The following is a 17,126-nucleotide window of genomic DNA, read 5'->3' as shown; positions in this document are numbered from 1 at the left end:
TCCTTCATTGTTTCCTCCATTAATGGAGGAAATGGTTCCCTCTATTATGGAGGAAAGAAGTTTTCAGTGGTGGTCGGACCTAAAATCTTTTTTTTTTGAATTAATTTTTTTTTGAATTAATTTAAAATTTAATAATGATATTTTAATAAATTAAAATAAATTTCTGAAGTATATTGAAATTTAATTAAAATAAATAAAATTTATATGGGTGTCGGTCGAAGTGGGAAAAGAAAAGGACGATGGCGGGACTAAAGCTACAGACTAAATTTTGTTTCAAAATAAAAATCAAATTCCGAAATAAATTAATTATAATTAGTTAACGTCACACTATTAATTATTTGTAAATATATATATTTATAATAATATAATTAATTAATTTAAAAAAATTGGATTCAATTTTGGTTTGTAGAGTAAATTTAAGGATTTTAATGTATTATATACTAAATACAAGTATTTTAAAGTATTTTTTTTCTTTATTTAAAAGTTAAAATGTCACATATTTTTTTTCACACTCTCACTAATGGGGAGTGTAACATACTCTCCAAATTCCATCCATAAAAGGGTATAATAACAACGAAATTAAAGTTCAAGGGATTCGTAAATGTCAAATTGAAGTAGGGGATTTATTGAAAAAAAAGTGAAGAGTAGAGGGACCTGAGAATAGGTTTGACCTTTGTTTATCAAACTCACTTTTACAAGATGTTTATAACCTAACTATCCGTCTCACCGTGAAATAGAATCCAACTTGTTTCATTCTAACTTTAATTGTCTGGTTAAAATATGAACTTATTAAAAATAATGTTCAATTTAATCATTAATATTTCTTAATTAGTTTTATTACAAATTTAATACATAAAATTCAACTTAAAATTATTAAAAATAATATAAATTTTTTAAAAATACTTAAAATTATCTAGAATTTTAAAATATTGATTAATCTTTATATAAAAATTGAATTTTTGAAGACTAATTTTTTTTGGTTAAATGTACTAAAAGATTAGATTAAGAACAAAAATTGATTACAACTCAGAATTCAAAAGCTGCTACCACAAGAATACAGCTGTGAAAACAAAATAAACAACTCAGGCTCTTCTTCAAAGCTAGCCAAGCAATGAAGCTATGCTTAAAAATATGCCCAGAATCCTAAATAATTCTCCACCAAGTTACTTTAGGATGATTAACCCTAAAAAACTCTCAAGCTGAACTAATAGAGAAGTGTTCAGACTTTTCACAGCTCCACTTAATGTCATCTGCAACATTGCTCACAATTGAAAATATCTCAATAATCATATTTCAAATAGACCCTCCCTAACTCATATTTAAAACAACATCTTACATTATCTCTAATTTTGAACAGGCTGTGCTAGTTCCAACTTGCTAAAATGGGCTTAGTAATTCCCTAAAAGCTCATCTTCTTGAGCTTATTCTTGATAATCCAAGTAGCCCATAAAGACTTTTTAACCACCAATAGGTCCCTCCTTTCTTCTGCTCTTACAAACTTCAGTCCCAGCAGCAACTCAGTAGACCCTTTACACAAAAAATTTCTGCACATACTTTCAACACCCTTAATCGCTGCCACGGGGAGAACAAAGATAAAACACCAGTAGACACGCATGCTAAACCAATGTTATTAAAACCGGACCGGCCGGTCGGACCGGGTTAACCGGGAACCGGTCGGCTGTTTGGTCCGGTTATGGATAAAAACCTATAGTTGAAAAATCGGTCAGAAACCGGATTGAACCGGAAAAATTCGGTTTCTGACCAAAACCGGATGAACCCGGTTTTCTGAAAAATGAGTGGAAATGTCACTTTTTCATTTAATTTGTGGTCCCCTGCACATATGTCTATTCTTTAACCACACAACACATTTATTTTTTTCTCTTACACAACACTTTTTTTTTCTCTCTCTTACATAATATTTTTTTCTCTCTCTCTTATCCACAACATATTTTCTCTCTCTCTCTTATCCACAACATATTTTCTCTCTCTTACACAACAACTTTTTTTCTTATACACATTAGTTATTCTATAGGGTGATGCTATCCGGATAGAATCTATCCGGATAGAAACCCATTTTTTAAAAATTTAATTATTTAATTAAAAAACAATTACTCTTCTAACCTTATGTCCATTTTTTCTTACCATTGTCAATTTTTAATTACTATTTACTTTTACATTTACTTTTAATAATTAATGTTTATCTCCAACTTATTTGAATTCAAGAAAAAAACTACACTTTTTATATTTTAGTGATAAATTAATGGTAACTATAGAAATAATAAAACATAAAACATAATTATTTTTTTAATATTAATGAAATGTGAATTGCCTCGTCTATGCATCAGATTCTATTACAACGTTGGAAAGCTTCAAACTCTGAATCCATATATATGAGGGCTGCCTTTAGGCCAGCAGCTTCTGCAACCCTTGCTTCCTGCAAATTAGGAATAACTCCGGTAGGCTCAAGAAACAAAACCACCAGAACTTACCCTTACTATCCAGCCCTAGCCACTAACTTCCTGGCTTTTGAACACAGCTCCATCGACGTTTATTTTCAAATAACCAGCTCTTGGCTTTCTCCAAACAGCAGCTCCATCAAATTATATTTTTCAAAATTTATATTTTTGTCCAAATAATTCTAACTCGGAGGATCTGGTTGTTAAAATTGGAGGGTCTGGTTGTTCATTTTTTTGAGACGTTAAAGGCATATGTTCCAGATGTTGAGGGCTTAATTTATCTTCGAGTCAAATATTAAGAGCATAAATGACCCTTTTTCTATATATTAATTTAATTATTATATTACAATTTTTACTTAAATATAAACTAATCAAACTGAATTTAATCTAACTGAACCGATAAGAAATTTTTATGAACTAATCAAACTGAATTATTATATGACTCTTTTTCCTATATATCTTTATTAGGGGTGGGTATGGATCGGTGAACCGGTCCATGAGAATAATATATAAACCGATCCATAATAGTACGGTTTTTATAATTAAAAAACTAAACCTAAACTACTAGATTGAAGATCAATTGTTAACCGCAGTTTTTAAAACTTCAAAAACTACACATAAACTATATCACATGCTAAATTTAGCACAGACTATAACATATGCTAAAATTCAACAACCAATAGCAATTCACTATTATATAATTCATCAATTCTTTTAATTATATCTTTTGAAAAGCTCATTATTAAATTAAAAAACATTACATAAAGTTTAGTTTAAAATATTTAATTAAAAAAATTATTAAATAATTAGCAATTAATAAATTAAGAGATAATTATCTTAATAAATAATTATAACATTTCTTTTTAACTTTGTGCATTGAAGTAAAATTTAAAATGATGTGCTATCTATAGCATTTTACCACTTTTTTATGCTAAATTTAGCATAAAAAATAGCATAAATTTAGCATAAAAATAGCATAAAAATAGCATTTTACCACTTTAGTTTTAGTAAAATTTAAAGATTAAAAGGACTTTCTAATTACATTGTATTTATTTTTATATTATCTAAATCATTTAAATTGACATTATCTATCAAATACTAGATGCTTGCTGAATGTTGTATGAAACAGTTGAACTAAATCAGTCGCTATCTAAAAAAATAGTTGATCTAAAATATCGGGTCAATAATTTTATTCGGTCCAATAAATGACTTTTGATCGATTTTGTATGGTTAAAACGGAGGCCGTATTGGTTTTGGTTTTAAATTGAGTAAATTAAAATTAACTGAACTAACTAGATAATCAAATATTAAACCCTTTTTAATTTTATATACTTTAATCGGGTTTAACATAACATATCAATATTTAAAAAGAAATCCATTTTTGATTCAATTTGTTTTTTTTAATGATCAGTTTTGTTTCAGTTAATATTTTTTTAGATTCAATTTTAAATCTTGAAGAGTTCGACTAAATTGATTTGATTAAATGTTTACTCTTACATCAAATTTATTATGCAAATTTCATAGACAATCACTACGAAGTTCATAGATTTGACATAATTCATACTTTTATTCACTTTTTTTAAAATCAAACGATAGTCATCCATTTACGGTTACGTCAGTAATTCAGTTTCTATATGTTTTTTTTGTGTCAGTCAACTGCATCAAAAAAAGCTGAAAAATTAATATTTAGATTTTAGTCGTTAAACTTATTTTTAATATAAATATGAATATAAATTATTTATCTATAAAATTCAATGGTTTTATAAAAAAATACAAAAAAAGTAAATTGAGGTTATTAATTCACCATATCTCATAATAATATGATTTTTATTTAGACATACTAAAAATATAAATTTAGAAATTAATTTGAATTTTATTTTATTCTAATATTTTGATTCAGTTGACTAACTTTTAGTGAACGTAAACACTAATACTATGGACGAAAACAAAAATGAAAAACTATATTATCTGAGTTTCAAATAGGAAGGACAAAAATATAAACTATGACATATACACGAGTCTCAGAACCAACCGACGTCTCATCTGCATAGATACCTACGTAGTGTAGTGTCGCTCGCACATTCAACATAGCATCCGGACTCAACAAAAATATGTTTAATAGTCGGTCCATTCCCATCAGTCGGCTAGTGGGAGCAAAAAGTAAGAATATGTTTGGTGTTTCTTTCAAGAAAAGGTTATTTTTAAAGTATTCTTGGGAATAGATCTAGTTGGAGACAAGGAAAGAGGGAGAAGGGGCTGTAAATTCTACTTGCCGAAAGTCGATTTTTAAATATTTTAATTTAAAATTTTATTTGTATTTAAACGAAGAAGATGGCGAAATGTTCTAAAAAATTATAAATATAAAATCTGTAAACAATGTAAATATCAAGGATGTTTTTGAAATTTTTCTCTATGTGCCACTTCACCAGTTAACGGTGATTATGGACGGAAGGGTGTTTTTGTTCAATAAAAAAATTGGGGTGATGAATTGTACCCCAAAAATTAAAAAGAGTTGTCTTGTACTTTTAGAGAAACCGCAGGGATTTTTTATGTACCTTTTGCCTTTATTTTAACATGATAAATTATTTTATTTATAAATTAAAAAAAATACCGTAAAAGATAATTTATAAAAGATTTTTTTTAATTTTTTTTATAATATTTTTTATTATACTTTAATACAATTAAAATAAAACTATTTAAATTTATTAAAGTTCACATATATATGACATAATTTAAAATTTTAATTTAAAAATTGGCTTCTTAAAAAAAATAAAAGTTGGCTTGATAGCTGGGGCTAAGTATGAGCCAGCTATCAAGCCAATTTATTCAAGTGTTTAAGATAACAATTTTAGCCGGCCCTAGTTAACAAAATAAAACTTATCTTAATTTGATTTTCTAACTAATTTGAAACCATAGCTTTCAAATAATTTGTTCTAAATCTTATTTTCAAAAGAAAAATTGATTTGGTAAGATTCTGTCCATCTTTTAACGTAAGTAATTATTTATTCACCGAAGGTTATATTTGTCTTTATAATTTTATTTACACTTTAAATTACTCAAATATCCCTCAATTATTAAACCAAAAGACCAAAATAGACCTTTCTATCCGGATAGATTCTATCCGGATAGCTTTTTCCTATTCTATATTTTCTTAAAATATTTATTATTTTTAATAAATTTCCCACAATAAAATTTAACATATATTTTTATTGAAATAAATTATCATATTTTTATATATTAAATTTGACTATTGAAATTAATACTTACTCTATTTTTAAAAAATTAACTATTTTATACAATAAAATTATTTTATATACACTTAAATGTTGATCAATTATAATTACACTTCACAAATTGAATAATTAATTTTAATTAAATATACCATTGTATTTTTTATTTATAAATTTTACTTATATAATTTTAATTTAATTAACAATGAAAAAAATTATTCTTTTTTTTTCATAAAAAGTATTTATTCTATATATTTTAAAACATTGATCATTTATAATAATATTTTGCATAATAATATTTTGAAAATAATTTCATATAAATATTTTTTATTTTTTTATTTATAAAATTAAATATTTTTAATTTAAATTATTTATATTTATTAAAATTAAAAAAATTGATCCAACCCGGTTGAACCGGTCGAACCGTGAACCCCCAATAAAGTCGGTTCGCTTTCCGGTCCGGTTTTAAAAGCATTGTGCTAAACAACACTACATTGACTAATTGAAGTCTTTTAGCATAGGTCAAATGCTTAACTGTCCAACTGGATACCCACTTAGAAATCTTCTCAATTAAGTTATTACAATTCTCTTTTGCTAATTTCTTATTGATTAAAGGTATAACCAAATATCTAATGGTAAGACTACCTTCAAAGTAGCCCGACACACTCAGAATCTGAATTTTTCTCCTATCATCCACACCACAGAAATAAGCACAGCTTTTACTAGAGTTAATTTGCAGCCTTGAAACTTCCTAAAATGCTTCAAAATGCTACCAATCTACTCAACACTTCTCATATTTCCTTTATTAAAAATGAACAAGTCATTAGCAAAGCTCATATGCTTTATCTTCGAACTCTTTCAACCAGTGTGATAGTCAAAATTCTGCTCCTCAATCAAATTCAAACATCTGGCCAGATATTCCATAACAATCACAAAAAGCAGGGGGCATAGGATTCCCTTACGTGATCCCACAAGCACCATTAAAAAACCCCTCAGACTTCCCATTTATCTTTATTGAGTACACTAGATACCTCACTCGTCTCATAATCTAATTAATAAACTATTCAGGAAAATTAAGCCCCTCAAGATCTCCTCAAGACAATCCCAATTTGATTGAATCATATGCCTTCCTAATATCTATCTCAAAGCACAATCCTCGCCATCTTGACTTATATGATAATTATGAACTAATTCATGGGATAACAAGATATTATCATTGATTTTTCTACCAGGGACAAAGGCAGACTGAGCTTTATCTATCAAATAACCCAGCAACCACTTATTCTAGAAGCTATTATCTTAGTAATACACTTATGCAAGACATTACATTAGGAGATGGGCCTAAAGTCATTGAGTGAATCAGCATTAATAGTTTTAGGGATAATAGAGATAATAGTTGCATTAAGATGCTTCAATAAAAGATCAGAATCAAAAAGAATCTCTTATAGCCTCACTCAATTATCTCCTAACAACATCCCAACACTTCTGAAAGAACAAACTACTATACCCATCAATCTTAGGGGCTTTGTCATAGCAACTTTTATCTCCTCATCAGAAATAGGCTTGTAGAGTATAATCCATCATCATTAGAAACACACTTCCCATAAGAAATAATACTACGAGTAATATTTCTTGTTCTAACTTTGAAAGTCTCAAACAGTTTCTGATAGTAATTACACCACACTCTTAACAATAACTTCTTTATTAGTGACTGTAACATCATTCACTGTCAATTGATTAATTCTATTGCTAGAATTCCTCTGTTTAAGGGACTTATGAAAGAAATTAGTATTGAGATCAACCAATTCAATCCATTGGACTTTAGATTTTTGCCTATAAAAACTCTCCTCCCACTTCAACATTTTAATGTAAATTGCACTGATTTGCTCCTTCTCAATAAGCAAGGGATTTAAGGGATTTAAATGAATGCCCTTCTGTACATCATCAACTATTTTTCTACAATTAACAACTCTAACAGAAATGTCATTAAACATTAAGCTTTTTTAAACCAGCTTTCAACATTTTTAACTTCTTAGCAACTTTGAACATTTTAAAACCTGCACCATGTCTATTCCAGCCAACTCTCACAATCTCCATAAACTCCTCACTTTCAGTCCACATATTTAAAATTTAAAAGGCTTAGCACTATAACTACTCATATCATTCAACACAACAACAATGGGAGAGTGTCGGAGAATATCTTGGTTCAAAATTTTGGCTTCTGAAGAAATAAATATGTTCATACACAACTCATTAACCAAAGCCTTATCAACCTTCCTCCAGACTCTACTAATGCCCATCTGATTGTTAGTCCAGGTGAAAATATTGTCACTCCACTTTAACTAAATCAAATTTTCTTCATCTACACAGTTTTGAAAATTATCACAATCATTACTATTAACCATAACCCCACTGTATCTTTCACTATCTCTCAAGGATGCATTGAAATCCCCTAAACACATCCATTTCAACCAGAACCCTAGCATAAGTAAGTCTCGAATGATCATTGGTGCATTGATCCGTATACATAGGCCTACAACACATACTTGCTAGCTTTCCTAGCATTGATGAAGACCAAAATTCCCATGGAAGTTCAGGAAATTGAATCCAAACAAGGACTTTCATAAGCTCATCTACTTTGAATTTCACTCTTCTCTACCACTCCTTCAAGACTGCTGGTCATTTATTAGAGAAAATAGGGCCTTTAGATAGTGCTTTAATTTTCCCTTTATTACAATCAAATTGTAATAGGAACATTTTAGGGTTTATTTGAATGACCTCTAAAAATCCTATATTCCTCCATCGATTCATAAGAAACCTCTCAATCTGAATAATTTGGGTTCGACTCCAATCACAAAGCACACCAGAGCATATTTCCATTTACTATCCTCTTTCACCTTAGTGAAATTACATCACAGCCTTATTTCCATTACTCACAAAAGGTGGATGATATTGCAATATGGCTCCATTTTCTTGGATCCTATTCGAGGTGAATAGGGATTTCCATGATATGTCTTCTACCTTAGGCTCTTCATCCTCTCTTTCTATTTCATCCACCAAAGAAAATCTGGATCCAGAGGCTTTCATTCCATTACTCTGAATTCCACCATTACTCTTCACACTTCTTTCACTAACAACTGACTTCACACTTACAATATCACCCCTCCCAGTATCCAACTCATGCACAGTAGATTCAATATTTTCCCTAACCGCGTTGTTTCGATTTATGAATCTTATTTTGTACTTCTTCTTGAATCTCTTTCTTTTTCAACACTTCATCAATAAGCTGTAACTTCATATCAAAAACTTTCTTTGCCGTCGTAAGATTGGTTTTCTCAGGTCTCCTTCCCATGGTGAGAGACAGTGTACATTAATATAAGTTTTATAAGTTTGTAATAATTAAAATTAAATTATATGTTTAAACTAAATAAAAAATAAATTTATGTTATTGTATGACCAATATGTAGATACTGAGCGCTTCCATTGATGTTGTCACATAATCTCACACGCATTGTCATTGAATTGTTGGTATATTATGTGGCTCTGTAATGCGTATGTCGCCACCAACCGATAATAATTAAAATTAAAATTAATAGTTCATGAGAGCCATATATGTTGGACTGATAATAATTAAAATTATTTTTTAAAATAAATTTGTTTAAAAGATATTTTTTTCATAATTTCATTAGATTGTTTCATATTAAGAATACCACCTATTATTAGGATCGGGCATGGTTCAGAAGAGTTAGAATTGATAAATTTTCGGAATCGACAAAAAGTCGGAGATGTCTAAATTGAGTTCTTCACAACCGTACTAAAAATCGAGTTTAATTTAATATTTTAACAGTTTGATTTCAAGATTCAGTCTCAATAAATATTTTTAAAATGGACCGGCCGATTGGACTGGATTAACCAAAAATTAATTAATTATGTGATTTGATTAAATGTCAAGTCAACAAAGTATAAAAAACCGGTGGAACCGATAAAGTTCAGTTTCTGGCTAAAATCAGTAAAATCCAATTTTTGAAAATATAAATCAAATTAATGCTCATTTTGTCATATGTGGCTCTACTCGTGTGCGTCTCTCGAGTATTCTCTTTCATACAATCTCTCTCGTGCACAATTTCAATCGTTTGATGTAATTGGTATATAAGAAACCGTAAATATTAATTTTACACATAATCATAAATATTAATTAAAAAATAAATAAATATTGATTATGAAAAAAAATGAAAATGTTTTAGAGATGTTGATAAATCCTAATTTATATTGTCCAAAATATTAATAAATAAAATATGTATTATTCATTACTCCCTCTGATTCATAATATTTGTCGCTGACATTAACATAAGAATTAAGAAAATAATTAATATATCTTAATTTATAAATAATTTTACTAAGTTAATCTTATATTGAAACTTGTTTACATTTATGACTACTATTTTTATTTGTTTATTGTATTTTTTTAATAAGTTAATGAGGGACAAACATGAAAAAATAGTCATTAATGCTCTCTTAATAATTTAAAGTGATAAATATTATGGATCAAAAAAAATTCTCAAATGCGAAAAATATTATGCACCGAAGGGAGCAATAATTTTTAGTTCGAACTACGAAGTCTTAGTGAAAGTGTCGTAATTCTGCTAGAACTACATAGTTTATAAATAAAATTACATAAATAATATATATTAAATTTAAAAAATGAATATATTTATCCAATTTAAAAGAATTAATTTTAGAGAAAATTATATTATTTTAATTAAAATAAATAAAAGTAACTCAAAAAAAATTATATAAGTTCATATACATATAGACTAGTATTTTTTGTATAATTTAATAATTTTTGATAAATAGTTTTTGTAATCTAAATTAATTTGTAAAGTATGTTATTTATATTGTAATATAAACCAAAAATAATTAAAACATTTTATATATAATTATACTTTAAAATAAAACAAAACAAAAATTATTAATATGATATTATAGTAGTGATTAGTAAAATACTAATTATCAAATATATTGATTTCTTTTGTAATGTTAAAACTTACTTTTTAATAATTAATTTAAATTTTAAATTTTTATGATTTAAAAATAATAAAGCATCATTTATATATTATTAAATTTTATTAAATATGAATAAATTTTTACTAATATCAAATATGATCATCCAATTTTGTTTATGTGATAATAAGGAGTTACAAACTAAGATTTTTATTTGATTAATATATGTTTTTTTTGAAGTACAGAGTTGTAAAGAGTCAAAGTCTCCAAGGCACTCTCCCAAAAGATTTTAGCAGGCTCCCCTTCCTTCAAGAAATGTGAGTACATACAATTCTTTGAAGGCTCACGGAATTGAATAGTATTGTATGGAATATAATAGCTCTTTTATAAGAAATGAAATAGCTATTATTAACTTTTTGAGAGAAATACTTATTTTATAAAATTAATTATAGCAATTTTATGGAATAACTATTCCATGAACCAAATTAAAAAATATACGCCTTTTTTCATTTTCTCTCAACAACTATAATTGTTTTAATTTTTTAAAAATAAAGACTTTAGTTATAATATTTTTATATCAATATAATGATTTAATAAAATTAAAATTATAAGGTGAATTTAAATTAAAGTAAAATTATAATTATAATTTTGTATATGATCAGAAATATTTTTTTTAAAGTTTTCTTTGATTTTTATGATTGTTTAAAGTCTTGTGGAAGAAAAATAAATTCAAAGATTAAAATAAACGATATTTACCTTTTGACCAATTAAATTAACACTATTAATTGACGGGTGAGGGTGTTAGTGAATTTAAGCAAACATTATGAGGATAATTTTATATTTTTAAAACATGGAGAGAAACTGAGTGTTTGATAACTCAATTTATTGCTTAAATTAATATACTAAACACTTAATTTTCTTAAGTTGGCTTGATAGTTCAAAACAAATCAATTTAACTTATTTAGTTAAGTAAAAATACACTTAATATAATAAGTTTAAAAAATTTGACTTGTATTTTTTTACTAAACATATTAAGTTATAAAATATTAGTTTTTCATTGAAAAAATTTTAAATTGTTATTATTTTCAATCAATATGAGTGTATTTTACTTGACCAACACTTAAAAGTATAGATTATTATAAAAAAAAATTCTATTTTTTTTTTCGTTTTAAAATCTAAATATCATTTATTTAATATTATTCTCTCTTAAATATTATTTATAATTCTTTCATTTCACGTAAAAATTGATACTCATACTTTTTAAGAATGCATTTGAAAATGATATGGTGATAAAACAAAAAAAATTCAAAATTCTTTATCTTTAGACTTTTGTTTGTAACGTAGAACATTTATTTTCAGATTGAACAATTTTTTTTCGAATTTTTAAAAATTAATATTTTATTTTAAAATAACATTGTCATGTTTATATAATATCAAAAATATTATCACTGTTTGTGTTTCTATATACAAATTTTTTGCAAAATAAATTCTATGAACTATGTTTCTAAATAATTATCTAATACAAATGGAATAACTTATAGCGACTAATTTTAAACGAATGCAACTGAAACTTATGATAATTATATTTATTATATTTTTTAAATACTATTTACTTATACTTAATAATTTAAATAATGTATAATTTATTTTTAATAATTTATTTGTAAAGTTAATGTTCAAATTTTAATGTGTAAATTTAATAATTTTTAATTTTCAGTAGTTGCAGTTATCAAACAAACTTATTTAATTCAACATTTAAAACAATCACCAATTATTATATTCAACATTTAAAATTCAGCACTTAATATCCAGCAAAAAAATTTTGAAAAAAAGAAACATTTGTTACTCCTTTTGTTATAATACATTTTTGTTTATTATATGTTCAGTGACTTCACTCGTAACTACCTTAACGGTACGATCCCTTCAGAATGGGGTTCTACCAAATTTGTGAACATGTAAGTTCCAATATAACTCTATATGCTAATGCCAATAATTTTCAAATATGGTGTCAATTTTAATTAGGTGAGGTTAATTTAGAATCCTTTGCCTAGAAACATTTGTGAAAAATGGGTTATTGTTGCAGCTCTCTCATTGGAAACCGACTGTCAGGTCCAATTCCAAAAGAACTTGGAAACATCACTTCTCTTACCAGTTTGTAAGACAATAAATCCCGATTTCATTTTTAATATTTCCTTTGTTTTTAGATGAATTTTGATATAAATATATAAACAGTACGGCCGAGTACAATCAACTTTCAGGAGAATTGCCTCAAGAGCTTGGAAATTTACCCGCTATACAAAGAATGTAAGACTCTTTTAATGTTAATCATACATGGTTTAATGTAATAAAAATTCACCAACTTTATACCTTTTCTCATTTTAATCATGCAGTTTAAATTTTCTCATTTTCATGCATGAACTACCACTTTTTCTCAAATTCATGCGCGGTGCTGAGGTGTCACGGCTCCATTGGTGTAATTCGTTGAGGTAGAGGTTCTTTTACACCGATGAATGAGTGTCATCTCAGCACCGCGCATGAATTTGAGAAAAAGTGATAGTTCGTGCATGGAAATAAGAAAATTTAAACTGCGTGATTAAAATGAGAAAACGTGTAAAGTTCTTGATTGTTTTTAACATTAACCCATCTAGGAGCAAAACGTTTGGTACCATATACATAACGTATTGGCAATACTTGCATTTTATTTTGATTTCTTGAATATTTTATGTAGATTGCTTAGCTCCAATAATTTAACTGGCCAGTTGCCAGCCACATTTACAAAGCTGACCACATTGAAAGACTTGTAAGTTCATTAATGTATGAATATATTGCACAATTTAAATCTTAATTTTGCATTACAAAATTGTGGTTTGGTGATTGAATACAGTCGAATAGCTGATAACCAATTCAAAGGCCCCATTCCTAATCTTATCCAGAATTGGACTAATCTAGAAAAACTGTAAGAGTTTGTACATTTTTCTTTAACTGATTTTGTGGAGTTTTACTGGATTTGCCTAAGTATTTGTATGAACTAATGAGTATTTGGTGATGGCAGAGTGATACAGGGTAGTGGACTAAGTGGCCCCATTCCATCTAGCATTCTTCTTTTGAAAAAGATGACTGACTTGTAAGTGAAGGCTTCACATAATAGGATCTAATCTAGTTGTTGGTTTTGTTTCTTAATAGTTATATATGTTGCACGAATACTTAGCGAGTCTTACATTTTGGTTTTCCGTTTTTATTTCTAAAATCGCTGCTAAAACTCAAGAACTACATTTATAGCGATTTCAATATATCTTGTTTCGGCATCTTTGTTTCGGTGTGACATAACTTAATAACAAGTAATGAATCTTTTTTTTGGTATATATGCAGGAGGATCAGTGACTTGAGTAATGGAACTACTACACCATTTCCACCGCTGAGTAACATGATAAACCTAAAGACACTGTAAAACAAGATACTTAATATCTGATGATGCAATTCTTGGTTTTTCATTTTCCTAAGATGATAATGGTTGTGTATATGGTATTGATTAGGATATGTAGGAGTTGCAATATCGTCGGAAAGCTACCGGAGTATCTTGGGGCAATGACCAAATTAAAAGTCTTGTTAGTATTAAATTTGATTGCAAGAGTTAATAATTGATCCTCCTTTTGGGTGTGAGCAATATATGAGTTGATGCTTTTTAATTTGCTTGTAGAGACCTCAGCTTTAATAAGCTAAGTGGAGAAATTCCAAGCACCTTTTCTGGTTTGGCAAATACAGATTACATGTAAGCATTTGATTTCATATGCATGCTTCGTCGTCGTTGTTATAAGCTAGCGAACCCTCTGATTATGTGTTTCCAGATATTTGACTGGAAACCAGCTTACTGGAAGAGTACCAGACTGGATGCTAAAAAGAGCAGATAACATGTATGTTTTTTATATAATTTACAATGAAACAAGAGCATCATTGCACTGAATCAAACATGGATTATATGCATTTTTAGTATGTAGAAACTGGACTATATGTTGATGAATTACTTTTCATTTTGCAGTGATCTATCATACAATAACTTGGCAAGTCAAAGCTCATGCCAACAAGGGAGTGTGTAAGAACCTCACTCAACTCTCCTTCTTAATTATTTTTTCACATACCACCTACGTACCTAAGTGTTTTGGTGCTTATATAACAGAAACTTATTTGCAAGCTCCTCAATGGGAAATCTCTCGTAAGTATTTTACTATTCTCCTTCTCCTTCTTATTCGTTTTTTTCACTTTCATTTTATCATCCTGACTATATTTATTATATACTAAATATAAGCTTAATTTTGGTATATTCACTCCGACTCGAACTTGATCTCAATACCTTACATCCGCGACACAACTCTAGTATCAATTGAGCTTCAAATAAATGTTTTAATCCAATTCATCTCATGCCAACTTGTTCTAAATATGATACTGACTTGGAAGTTGCAATGTTATGCAGTTCGACAGTTTCATGCTTGACAAGCTTCCATTGTCCGAAGAGTAAGTCAATCATAATTTTCTAGTTCTATTTTGATACAAAATTGTAACATAGTGTGAAAATATGGTATATTGAATAATAAGTGTGATGGACATTCGCATATTAAAAAGTTATGAGTAGAATGTGGAACATATATATAATATGGCCCAACATTATATGCTTCGTATTCTTGTCCGAGTCTCATGAAATGTATTCTTCCTATACGTTGACCAACAAACTCAACTCTTAACCAGAAGATAACAATTTTTTTCTTCTTTATCTTGTGGTAACAGATTTCTATTCCTTTCATATAAACTGCGGAGGGAAGGAAGGTAGTATCAATGGAATAAGATATGAAGATGATACAAACCCAGGCGGGCCTTCAATATTCCACCAAAGTCGAACGAACTGGGCATTTAGCAGCACTGGACATTTCCTGGACAATGAGCGCCAATCAGATCCCTACATCTCGACAAACACAACTAAACTATCTCCTAACACTTCTGCATTATATACTGATGCACGCCTTTCTCCACTCTCGCTTACTTATTATGGTTTCTGCATGGGAAATGGGAATTACACTGTTAGCCTCCATTTCGCAGAGATAATGTTTACTAATGATAACACATATAGCAGCCTCGGCAGGCGAATGTTTGATATTTACATTCAGGTAAGACTTCTTGAATCCTATGTTTTGGTATATTTAGTTTCGTTTTCATAAACTCTACATTTATAATATAATTTTGTAAAAATTACTGTTTTGCCGTTTCTCATATCGGAGACGATTGGATTATTTTTGTTGCAGGGAAAACTTGTGCAGAAGGATTTCAATATTGCAGAGGAAGCAGGTGGTGTTGGTAAAGCAATAATGAAGAATTATACAACAATTATAACAAATGGTACATTGGAGATACGGTTTTATTGCAATGGAAAAGGGACAACTGGTATCCCTGTTAGAGGAGTGTATGGTCCCCTTATATCTGCCATTTCTGTCACTTCTGGTAAGTAAACCACTTATTTTTAGCTTCAACTTATTTCTAACAAATCCTTGCATGATTACTTATTGAGCTTCAAATGTGAACAAGTCCAATCTCGCATTAATTAAATGAGACTTGTAAATGATCAAATTCTAGACCCATTATTCGATCGTAAAATGTCAATAACAAATTCTCCTAAAAAAATGTCAGGTGAGTAATACCCCGTAATTTATAAGCCACGTGTAAAGCTTTTATTAGCCGGGAATACGTAAATTAAATTTAAGCGTAAATTTAATTTATAAGTATCCCTAAAATTATATTGTAATAATAGGAGTTTTAAAATTTAAATCGAGGATTTAAATTTTAATAAAATGATATGAACGGGATTAATAGAAAAGAAAATACGACTGAAGTCGTAAGTTAAAAATATATTGATAATTAATATATCAATATACCACTCTTATCGGAGAGTTTAATATTTCGGATAAAACCCCGAAATTAAAATGTCGAAATTTGAAAGTCTCGACGAGTTATTAACGAATATAAGTTAATATATATATATATATATATATATATATTATTAAAAAAAAAAAAAGAAGAAAGAAAAGAATAAGTGAGGCGGTCATAAGTGATCACCAAGGAAAGGAAAAATATTTCCTTTAGTCCTTATATTCTTTACTTCAATTAGTTTTAGTTATAAACTAATTAAATATTATTCGTTAGTCCAAATTGAAATAAAATAATATATAAGTCCCGAGCGAATAATTTTGGTGTCATTATTCGCGAAATAATTGGACGAAGCTATCGTCAAAGTTTCATGAAATTTGGACGTAAAAAGTTTAATCAAATGGGACTGATTTGGACCTAATAAATCTTCTGCGATTTATTGAAAATAAAATATAAGTCGGATGAGAATAAAAATTATATTTTTATTCTTATTTTATTTTATTAGATTTTTGGGTAAAGTTTCACGAAA

At 28.1% G+C, this 17,126-nt stretch overlaps 1 protein-coding gene across 1 annotated transcript in view; it reads left to right on the top strand.

The window, feature by feature from the left end:
- LOC126669477 (probable leucine-rich repeat receptor-like serine/threonine-protein kinase At3g14840) overlaps nt 1-17,126 on the top strand; it is a 34,178-nt gene that overhangs the window by 4,605 nt on the left and 12,447 nt on the right. Inside the window, exons 3-18 of the mRNA XM_050362952.1 lie at nt 10,933-11,004; nt 12,574-12,642; nt 12,771-12,842; nt 12,920-12,991; nt 13,416-13,487; nt 13,572-13,643; nt 13,740-13,811; nt 14,057-14,131; nt 14,221-14,292; nt 14,385-14,456; nt 14,533-14,598; nt 14,724-14,777; nt 14,862-14,897; nt 15,156-15,196; nt 15,467-15,843; nt 15,979-16,174. Coding sequence (XP_050218909.1) covers nt 10,933-11,004; nt 12,574-12,642; nt 12,771-12,842; nt 12,920-12,991; nt 13,416-13,487; nt 13,572-13,643; nt 13,740-13,811; nt 14,057-14,131; nt 14,221-14,292; nt 14,385-14,456; nt 14,533-14,598; nt 14,724-14,777; nt 14,862-14,897; nt 15,156-15,196; nt 15,467-15,843; nt 15,979-16,174 — 1,490 coding nt within the window. The remainder of the gene's footprint in view (nt 1-10,932; nt 11,005-12,573; nt 12,643-12,770; nt 12,843-12,919; nt 12,992-13,415; nt 13,488-13,571; nt 13,644-13,739; nt 13,812-14,056; nt 14,132-14,220; nt 14,293-14,384; nt 14,457-14,532; nt 14,599-14,723; nt 14,778-14,861; nt 14,898-15,155; nt 15,197-15,466; nt 15,844-15,978; nt 16,175-17,126) is intronic.

The sequence above is a fragment of the Mercurialis annua genome, linkage group LG2 (assembly GCF_937616625.2).
Source record: "Mercurialis annua linkage group LG2, ddMerAnnu1.2, whole genome shotgun sequence".
In the NCBI taxonomy this organism is placed as follows: domain Eukaryota; kingdom Viridiplantae; phylum Streptophyta; class Magnoliopsida; order Malpighiales; family Euphorbiaceae; genus Mercurialis; species Mercurialis annua.
Note: the sequence above shows the minus strand (reverse complement) of the source record. Positions and strands in the feature narration are given on the sequence as shown.